Genomic DNA, 11,415 nt, shown 5'->3' with positions numbered 1-11,415 from the left:
CTGAGCTCCTGTAGGGGCTGCTGTACCAATGGGAGACTCGGTTGATTAAATATGATTTCAGATAGCTAATAAAACAATAAAACGATATTTCTGTGTGTGTACGTGCGTCTCACCTGTTTATCGGGGCTGAAGGCATCAACGATCTCCTTGGTGGAATAATTGATCACAAAGCCTCTGAGAGGAGCAGAGCGTCCATATGGAGGCTCCCCGTTCACGGCGTAGAGCAGACCACCTGCACACACACACACACACACACACACACACACACACACACACACGCACGCACACACACACACAGAGAGACACACACACAGAGACACACACGTACACACACACACAGAGACACACGTAAACACACACAGAGACACACACGTACACACAGACACACACATACACACACACACACACACGCACACACACACAGAGACACACACACACAGAGACACACATGTACACACACACACACACAGACACACGCACACACACACACGTACACACACACACACACACACACAGAGAGACACACACACACAGAGACACACACGTACACACACAGAGACACACGTACACACACACAGAGACACACACGTACACACACACACACACAGAGACACACACACACACACACACACGTACACAGACACACACACACACACGTACACACACACACACACACACACACACAGAGACACACACACACATTTGCATAACACATACGGCATAAATATTGATATCCCCTTTGAAGCGCTCTCTCCACACGGCAGCGACGTGACATGAAAGCATCACAGAGGCTTCAGAGGGGCCTCCGACGTAATTAGCTCAAAGAACAGCTCACTGTGTGGCGCTCTGGAACCTGGATTGAATAATTAGGTCATCGGTGTTAAGATCTCCTAAACATTTTTCAATACATGAAAGAAAATATGATTTGAGAGATATTTGTAAATTTACTGTTCAAAAAGCTAAGAAAGGGATTAAAAGGAGGTGTATTTCTATTGTTGGGGGTTAACTTGTGGAACAATGCTGATATACATTTAAGAATGAGTCATTCACTTTTGGTTTTTAAGAAAATGGTTTGTATAGCTATTTTTGAAGATTACAAACATTAGAATACTGTTTGAGTCTTAATTTTGTTAAGAATATAGGACAGGCATATATAAGAATTATGCTTCAGTCTGTACCTTTTCAGTCACTGCCTGAATCAAAGCATGTTAAATGATTGTGTATATTGTATTGTGTGATGACTACTAAACTAAACTAAAGGATCTCACAGTCTCGTTCACAGTCTGACATCATCTGTCGTACAATGAATCGGATCGATGGGTGATCTTTTCGACAATACCGTAATACTGAGAGGAAGCTGAATGTTCAAATCAGGGTTCCCACAGACATTCAAGGACTTTCAAGTACTTTCCTAAGCACTCTTTTTCATTTTAAAAGGGCATTTAAATGGATATAATTCACTTTTAAATGCTGTTTTTTATAGAAAAATTATCGGATCCAATATTTATGGCTTAAAACCAATTTCCGACAATTTACACTTTTTACTTTATTTACACTTTAAATAATTTTTTTTTTCTTGATTCAGAATAATTTTATCATGAACAGGGCTCGAAATTAACATTTTTACATGTTAGCACTGGTGCTACCAACTTCAAAAAGTTGGGAGCACCAGCAAAAATTTAGGAGCACCCACCAAAATGTAAGGAGCACCAACAATATATATGTAATATATTTGTTTTATTGATAAAAAAAACGATAATATAACAGTACTGTAATGCAGTAAAACAGTGAAAGTAGCCTTAAACTATAGTATAGTGTAGTCCTAGTAGTGTAGCCTATAGTGTAACTAGACATGTGCAGGTATGACATTTTGAGGGTACGATAACCTTGGGCAAAAATACCAGTTTCACTGTATTCACTACATACAAAAATCCCCCATTGAACAAAACGTATTACAGTGCACAATAAGCTTTTCTGTAAGTGTTATTTATGAATGTGTGAAGACTGTCTGTATTACACACAGAGGGAACTGTCTGACCACTTTAAAACTAAGTACAGAATATAAAATACTTCCAAATAAACTTTCATGATTATGAATATGTAGGCTACATGTCAAAAGGGCATTTTGCTAATGTAATCTAATGTAATGTTATAATATAGCCTAGTATTATTCTTACTATATTAAACTTTGGATTCATATTTTGTGGTGGCTCAACATAATTCACACACGGAACTATGTGTTGGGGATCAGGGTTCCACACGGACCATATTGTTTGTTGCATTGCTGTCGGCAAACAAGCTCAGTGTCAACAGAGTGTTGATGTTGAGTTGATGTTAGCTGCTAGCTGGCTACCCAAATCCACAACAGCCAGGCAGATTTGGTAGCTAGCTAACGTTAGCCACAGCTGCAAAACGAATTTAAATTATGTTATGAGCTATCAGTAGCTAGCCAGCTAGATAACGTTAGACAAGTGAATAGTTTACTGGGCCATTGTTTAATGCTTCATTGGTGTTAAAAGAGGACCTGCACGCTTGCTATCTTCGGTGCGAATGTGAGGGGGAGGGCACTGCGAGCAGCGTGTGTGTGCGTCAAGCTCACGTTTGATTGGTTAGAATGGTCACTGTCAACTCACTGGCACATACTGAGTGACAAACTAGCGAATGTACAGAGAAAGGGACGAGGGGAGGAGGAGGAGGTCGCACCAGAACAATTATTTGCACTCGCACGAATGCTCCCAATTATATTTTGAGGTTGCACAGATACAATTTCGGTTGCATATGCGCCCAAATCGGTCGCAATCTCGAGCCCTGATGAATGAACAAAACTTCAATGTGAATGGTTGATTTAAATTTCAAGGACCTTTTAAGCACCTTGTTAAAAATGGGCTGTTTTCAAGGAATTCCAGGCCTTGACTTTTTTTTTTGTGTCAGAAATCAAGCGCTTTAAGCACTTCAAGGACCTTGTGCGAACCCCGTCAAATACGTGAATGAATCCAAAAGAAACGCGGCCCCGACTGACCGTGAGCCGGGGTGTAGGAGATGGCGAAGACCTCCCCGCCGAACTCGTCCCGCTTGATCTCCTTGACGAATTCACCGGAATCGGCGACAAAGCACTGGATGCGTCCGTTCTCCCTGTCGGCCACGCACAGCTCCTGGCGGTCGGGCAGGTAAACCAGGCTGTGGGGGATGAAGAACGGCACCCGCTTCCTCCTGTCTGAAGAGCCTGGAGGGAGGGAGGGAGGGAGGGAGGGAGGGAGGGAGGGAGGGAGAAGAAGAGAAAGGGTGAACCTAGTGGGACACGAGAGTGTTTCGGATTTCTTTCAGGCTGAATGGTCCCCGATATCTACGGGGAATAAAGTGCTGTGTGTGGCAGCGGGCCTCTTGACACATTCTGCTGATCTGCCGTGAGCACGGAGAGAAGTGGACTAGCGCTCTCTAGTCCGCTGGTGTGTGTGGAGTTAACGTCACTGGAAACCATTCAGAAGCGCGAGAAGCTCCCTGCAGACGGTAACAAAGCAAAGCTGATAACGGAAAATAACAGAATTTATTGTGCAGGACGACCAGCCCCTTTCTGTTGTTGAAAATGTAGGTTTCCTTCCCACGATCAGCCTCGATTCATGTTGCCAAACCGGCATTTTATCTCCGACACGGCTATTCCAAATAAGTACAATGTTGTGTTTCTTTTCCGAATGTAGCCAAGAGTAAAGAACATGACCCGATCAAAACAGCAGTCAAAGTGTATATTTTCAGCACTACGTTTGTTTACCAATGCTTTTTTAAATATCCGCGCATTGCACCGGAAAACGCGAGGACAGGCAGAAGGTATCGTGCCATCCCTAGTATAAACACACACATTTCTCACATCACACACTAACATATAAACACATTTCTCACATCACACACTAACATATAAACACACACATTTCTCACATCACACACTAACATATAGATAAACACATTTCTCACATCACACACTAACGTATAAACACATTTCTCACATCACACACTAACATATAAACACACACATTTCTCACATCACACACTAACATATAGATAAACACATTTCTCACATCACACACTAACGTATAAACACATTTCTCACATCACACACTAACATATAAACACACACATTTCTCACATCACACACTAACATATAGATAAACACATTTCTCACATCACACACTAACGTATAAACAAACACATTTCTCACATCGGCTTATAAACAGACAAATTTCTCACATCACACACTAACGTATAAACAAACACATTTCTCACATCACACACTAACATATAAATAAACACATTTCTCACATCACACACTAACATATAAATAAACACATTTCTCACATCACACACTAACGTATAAACAAACACATTTCTCACATCACACACTAACATATAAATAAACACATTTCTCACATCACACACTAACATATAAACAAACACATTTCTCACATCACACACTAACATATAAACAAACACATTTCTCACATCACACACTAAAATCTTTTTTTATCCACTTTTTCTCCCATTTTCTATATATTTTCTCCCATCCCAATTTCGTATCATCCAATTCAACCCTCCCCTGTCACGGACGCTGTTTCTTGCCTCCCACAAGCCGGCTGCAATGTGGACTAAGGCCATGGTTAGACTAGTGTATTTGTGGCGTTTTTTATACGTTTTTGAATACGTTTCATGTCCCTATTACACAGAAATGCGTTTTTTGGCGTTTTTTTGTGGATACGGCTGAAACGCTAAATTGTGTTTGCGTTTTGGAGAAACGCTAAAATACGCGCCGACAACAGCGTGTAGTCTGCACGGAGCCGTTGTTGCGAAAACGCCCATGCGCAGTAGATACCATCTGCGTGCCCTTCCGGTGACACTGTCCCAAACCAAATAGCTGCAGCTACTATGTGTTGTCAAGTTATTGTTATAAGGACCCCAGTCCAAGCTACAACAGTCTGCATTCCCTTAACAATTGTTTGTATTGAGCCGTATTGTATTGTACCCATATGCAATATGTTAAATAAAGTTTACATCCATTCATTCTGCTAGCATTACCGATTGGCACTGCCACTGGATAACATGAGCTAGTGTTAGCCATCAAACCCTGTTAGCTCAAAGCTCCTCTTTCAACTTAACAAGCATTAAACAAAATGGCCCAGTCATCTATTCACCTTTGTTTAATACACACAGCGTTGTCTCTAATGTTATCTAACCACTGATAGCTCCCGATATCATCAGTTTGGTGCTGGCTAAGTAGCGTGAGCTAACGTTAGCTTCTAGCCACAATGCTATACTGTTATAATGGCAAATTCCATTGACGTTAGCATGCAGCTAACAATGCTACCGATCTTTTTTTAGACTAAACTATCCGCTCTTGGTGGTCACTTGTGTTGATGTTAGTTTTGTTTCATCAACAAATGACAGGCAGAACACACAGTGAATGTATCCGTTTTGTTTATTGCACTTTTATTAGGCTTTGCTGAAAAAGAATTGCTGCATTGAGTAAATAGGCAAGATGGTGGCGCCCATAGGCGTCTGCCTTGTTGACATTTTCTTTGCTGGAGCTTCCAGGAAGTGTATTGGCACATTCAAGTTCTGATTGGTTGAAATTGCCTTCATGTTCGCCACCTACTGCCACCTACTGCTTTGGCAGTGTACTACATCAGTGTGCTCAGGTGACAAAAAAAAAAAAAAAAAAAAAGTGTGACTCGAGGCGCAGGACGTCGCGGCGAAACGCGTATGACAATGATACGAAAATGAAACGAAAGGTGTAACCGCAGCCTAAGTCATACATAGCACAAGTCCCCTCCGGTACTTGAGGTAACAGCAGTCGCATCTTTTCACCTGCGCAGCTCGATCTCTCAGTGGCGAGGAGTAACGCATGGGAGGCTCACGCTGCCCCCGACACTTCCTGATTCTACTGCGCAGGCGCACCAACCGACCTGTAGGAGTCACTGTCCACAACGCCCGATCCCCACTCATCAGTTTCCCACCCCCTAATACGGCCAATGTGTATTAGTACGGACGACCAGCTAAACTGAAAGCAAATGTGGAGCGCTGGGCTCGAACTGACGAGCCCAGCGTCTCCAGCATTTCGTGGCGAGCGCCTTGCCCACTACGCCACGTAGCCGCCCTACATCACACACTAACATATAAACACACACATTTCTCACATCACACACTAACATAAATAAACACATTTCTCACATCACACACTAACATATAAACAAACACATTTCTCACATCACACACTAGCGTATAAACAAACATGTCTCACATCACACATTAGCATAGCGCAGCATTTCCCAAACTCTGGGTCGCGACCCAAAATGGGGTGCGGACCCGTTTTTATTCGTAAAAAAGCTGTAGATGTGTTGATTCAGTTTGGCACCACATACTTATGTGAATCTGGGTTTTCTACTCTAGCATACCTGAAAAACAAATACAGAAACAGACTAAATGCTCAGCATGACTTCAACCAGTTGAAAACTTCAACCAGCCACATACCTCTCATTAGATTTCATTGTGCCATAGATGAGATATTATACCCCTTCTAGCATGATGTCAGGGCAGTATAATTTTTAAATAAGTCAGTACAAATTAATCAGAACGTTGCTCAATGTTGGGGTTTAAGGTTGAGGGACGGAGGGAGGGGATAAGAAATGGAGAGTTGAAAAAGGGGTGAGAAATAGAAAGGAGAGTAGAACATGTTTGTTCATTTAAAAGTGTTACAAAATTGTATGTACATATGTTATGAGGTGGTGAGCAACTTAACATTACACTCTGATTATTGCTGTGATGTACTTTTATAATTAAATAAATACATTTCATATACATTTGAAATTCATGGTTTGTTGTGTTCTTTATCAGTAGTTTATAAATGTATGTTATGGCAATTCATGATGTATTTTTGTAAGTTTTGTAAGTTTTGTAAGTGCGTCCTGGGGAAACACCAAATTTCTCTTTTGGGTCTCGAGCTGAAAAAGTTTGGGAACCCCTGCCATAGCGTAAACAAACACATTTCTCACATCACACACTGGCGTATAAACAAACATGTCTCACATCACACATTAGCATAGCGTATAAACAAACACATTTCTCACATCACACACTAGCGTATAAACAAACACATTTCTCACATCACACACTAGCGTATAAACATCCATCTCTAGCCTCCCGAGTTCTTAGTCCACATTACTTCACCAGAAAACGAATAGAAAAAGACCTCTCGCCTCCTGTGCAGCGAGAGTCCTTGGGTGAGAGATTTACAGGGAGGAGAGCACGGTGATGTATGGCGCCGGGGGTAATAAAGAGGGCTCTGCGCCCCCCCCCCCCCGCACGGCATCAGCACAAAAACATTGGCATAATATTACAGAGGGGAAATCCATAAGAATTCAAAATGCGTTCCATATGTCAAGCAGTGTCTGAGAAGGCCTTCGTTCCAAACAAACTCCTCATAAATCTTTCAACGGCTCTCACTTCTGTGTGTGTGTGTGTGTGTGTGTGTGTGTGTGTGTGTGTGTGTGTGTGTGTGTGTGTGTGTGTGTGTGTGTGTGTGTGTGTGTGTGTGTGTGTGTGTGTGTGTGTGTGTGTGTGTGTGTGTGTGTGTGTGTGTGTGTGTGTGTGTGTGTGTGTGTGTGTGTGTGTGTGTGTGTGTGTGTGTGTGTGTGTGTGTGTGTGTGCATATACCTGCTCCTGCCCATCAAGAGAGGCATCTATCTCCTGGCAGCTGATGGTGGTGATTTACGTGTGTGTGTGTGTGTGTGTGTGTGTGTGTGCGCGTGTGTGTTTATTTGTGTGTGTGTGTGTTTGTCTAATGCATCTCCTATATGTATTCTCATCACCCACCACATCATAAACAATGACAATATTAAAACTATTCACAGGTCAATCAAAAACAATGGTCCCTATGTGTAACAAACAGTCAGATGTAGCTGCCAGCAGCTATTGTGTCAAATAAATAAATACATTAACCACATAACGTGCAACGGCCCGGGCGCTTTTTAGGACCATGTGCCCGCCGGCGGAACATGGCACTTTGCGAGCATCTAGCTGCTCGGGTCCACATTCTTATATAACATATTATATATAGAATGAAAGCCCTATTTGTTGCCGTTTGAATGCCACCTCACTCGACTCGGTTCTCGAGTTACATGCCAATATGTCAGGCGTGCGACTTTGTACACGTAAGCGTCAGATTACCACCCCGGACTCCCGAGGCTCTAGAACTGTCAATCATTCGCCCATTGCGAATTTCGATTTCCAATGATACCACACGTGGGGTTGTGCGAATCAGGGATCTAGGTGAAAATTGACGAGCGAAAAACAGGAAGTGAAAAACATACAGAATGCATTGCCGTCAAATAACGAAATGGAATACTGGAGAACTTTTTTTGTACACAGTTGACTAAAATCACTCTTAATCACCCATTTCTGAATGGATTTTTATTTTTATTTGGACCTGTACTACCTACATAAGACTTCAGGCTATGGACCCGCAGTGTTTTCCAGCTTATACCAATTTTTTGGGATATAATTATTTTGGTATATTGCAACTACTACAGCAAAACGTGAGTACACAATTACAATTCAAGTTCAGCCCTATGTTACTCTATTTCATTAGCGCTAAAAGTGATTTTTCTTTATTGCGTAAGAAAAATCCCCACACTCCACCGCCACCCAAAAAGTGTCAGTAGTGTGGTGTGTGATAAAATAACATCTAATCCAATAACATCTGTCCCCACTCGAACATCCCACCCACCCAGACAGTCACACTTTACATTCTCTGTTCCTGTGTAGCTATTTGTGTAATGACAGCAGGCACGTTGGAAGGGGGGGTGGGGGGGGGGGGGGGGGCAGCAGCCCCCCTCAGTTATTGCAAAGAATAATAAAAAAAAAAAAAAAAAATATATATATATATATATATATATATATATATATTTTTTTTAATGACTATTTATATATTTGTATATTATATACTGTAACTGTATAACTGTAACACTGTATATTATAAGTTTATCCTGCTCAAAGCACTTCACCATTTTAATATTGTGTGTATTGAGCCGTACTGTATTGTAGCCATTCTCCAATCTGTTAAATAAAGTTTTCATTCATTCATTACACTACTGTACGTACACAATCATACGTGTAAAACCGACAAGATTGCAGCAGAGTAGATTTTCGAGTGATGACAGACTGTCACAGACTGATTGAATGACAGGTGAAACAACTAATTGTATTCACCTCCCGTCTCCCGCCCTTCCCACGCGCCACGAACCACTGAGCTACTGTGATACAGTGCTTGCGCAGTCAGTAGATTTGAGCTAGTAGTCAGACTTTGCTAGCACAGAATGTCTCACTCGCAGAAAAGAAAAATATCAGATTTATTTTTTAAACGTCCCGCCGGTCCCAGTGACAGTCCCACTAAATCTGATAAATGTCAGAGAGAGACAGAGACGACAGGTTCAGCCTCAGCATCAGGTATTGAAGAGTTAACTGAGTCTGTTCCCCTATACCCCCCCTCGGGCGCCAGGGGCTTCCACTGAGGGGTGATGCAAATAGGGATGGGGTGTTATGGCAGCTCATGATGGAAAGAGTGCGCACCGAGTCTGATCCCGAGTTGAAGAATTGGCTCCAAAAGAGAGACAACTGGATGTCCAACAACATCCAAAACGAAATCTTACAGCTGTTTGCCCATGATATTCAGCGACAAATTAGAGGCAAAGCATCCAAAAGCCCATTCTTTGGCTTGAGCGCTGACGGAACCACTGATTGATCAACCACCACCAGGCTGATCAATGCCTCGGGCCCCCCCCCCTCCCCCTCTGCCCCCAAGTGACACTGGCACAATGACACTGACTGCACTGCACTAGTCCTTACTGCACTCTTCACTTTATATATATATATATATGTATTCTATTGATTAATCCTCCACTGCACTGTTTCTTGTCCTGTGTCTGTGTTGGTGTTGTCGTTTACTGTGAAAAAAGAAAGGAAAAAAATGCATACACTGTATTGCTGCAACAATTACCAATGTGTTTTTACACAAATGGCTCAATAAAGGAATCTGAATCTGAATTCACAAGTCACTCACTGGAAAAGAACAATTCTCGTGTAATATACAGTTCGCCGATGACAACTTGGAAGCTCAGAACTTCTTTTGGGGTTTTTACAATGCCCGGCCCAGACACAACAGCCGAGACGCTGTTTTTGTGTATAAAATACTTTTACGCCTCAACCTGCCCATGGAGAGGCTGATAGGATACTGTTTTGACGGGGCCAGCAACATGTCTGGGGGGTACAGGCTAGACCAGGGGTTCCCAAACTTTTCAGGCCGCGACCCAAAAAAAACAGTGTCAGAGAGCCGCGACCCCCACTATTATAGGAGGTAAAAAAAATTATATTCATTTTTTTTTTTTTAATAAATGGAAATGTATGGTTGAAACATGGAAACGTTCAAACGCACACACACTAATAAGCATTGGAGGCTTTTAAACAGGGCCGGACTGGGGAAATCATTCTGGCCAGGAAATATAGTGCAAAATATAGCCCCAGTCAGGCCACTTTTTAATTTAAGCAGGGGGTCCCCCACCAGGATTTTTTTTGTTACAAAGACTTCATTTCCTGCATTCTGGTGCAGGCATTTTTTTTATTTGTACCCTTTAAATGCCAGTGTTTGTGATGGCATCACAAATTATTGTTAAAAAAACAGGCTAGCATATGTATGATTAGCAACAACACAGATTTGTATGGATTTTCAGTTTTTTTGTAATTGATAAATACAATATTTTATTCAACTTCAGCCCTGATCATAACACCACATATTCATTTTATAATTCTAACCCTTTAAATGTCAGTGTGTGTGATGGCATATATTTGCAATATATCAAATGCAAAGTAGATTTTTCTGGGGGGGATTATTACAGGCTAGCATGTGTCAATGATTAGCAGTTTTTTGTAAGGGTCCCGCCTCCACCAATCACATGCGGCTCCCTTTGTGTGTGTGTGAGAGCAAGAGAGAGAGAGAGAGAGATAGTTCTCCAACTTGTGTGAGTTGCAGTGATCTCCTGGTTGTTCCCCACCTAGGTTATATAACTATTGCGCTGGTGCAACTAGAAACACTGGTCTGGCCTGCTTCCAAGTTCAGTGGCCTGACAAAAAAAAAAAAAAAAATTTTATCAATGACAGTATAACAAGTATTGTACTTAGTCATTGTTGCAATGTACTTACTGCATTGAATTGACTCATAGGAATAAGGCCAGGGTTAGAATTAGGAATATAGTTAGGGTTATTGTTAATGTTAAGGAAGTGTAATGCGGTACAGTACACTGTGTAACAATGAGCATCTATTCAGTGTGTGTGTGTGTGGGGGGGGGGGGGGGAGGGGGAGAGAGAGAGAGGGGGGAGAGG

At 42.0% G+C, this 11,415-nt stretch overlaps 1 protein-coding gene across 3 annotated transcripts in view; it reads right to left on the bottom strand.

Moving 5' to 3' along the window:
* The window catches only part of pam (peptidylglycine alpha-amidating monooxygenase), a 285,043-nt gene that overhangs the window by 59,537 nt on the left and 214,091 nt on the right, over nt 1–11,415 (bottom strand). For all 3 annotated transcript variants that reach the window (XM_084326103.1, XM_084326105.1, XM_084326104.1), the window contains exons 20-21: nt 3,020–3,223; nt 114–232 (exon numbers count right to left, since the gene is read on the bottom strand). In XM_084326103.1, the coding sequence (XP_084182229.1) occupies nt 114–232; nt 3,020–3,223 (323 nt within the window). The remainder of the gene's footprint in view (nt 1–113; nt 233–3,019; nt 3,224–11,415) is intronic.

This window comes from Notolepis coatsorum (assembly GCF_963971535.1).
Source record: "Notolepis coatsorum genome assembly, chromosome: 12".
Taxonomy (NCBI): domain Eukaryota; kingdom Metazoa; phylum Chordata; class Actinopteri; order Aulopiformes; family Paralepididae; genus Notolepis; species Notolepis coatsorum.
This window is presented reverse-complemented; position numbering and strand designations above follow the sequence as displayed.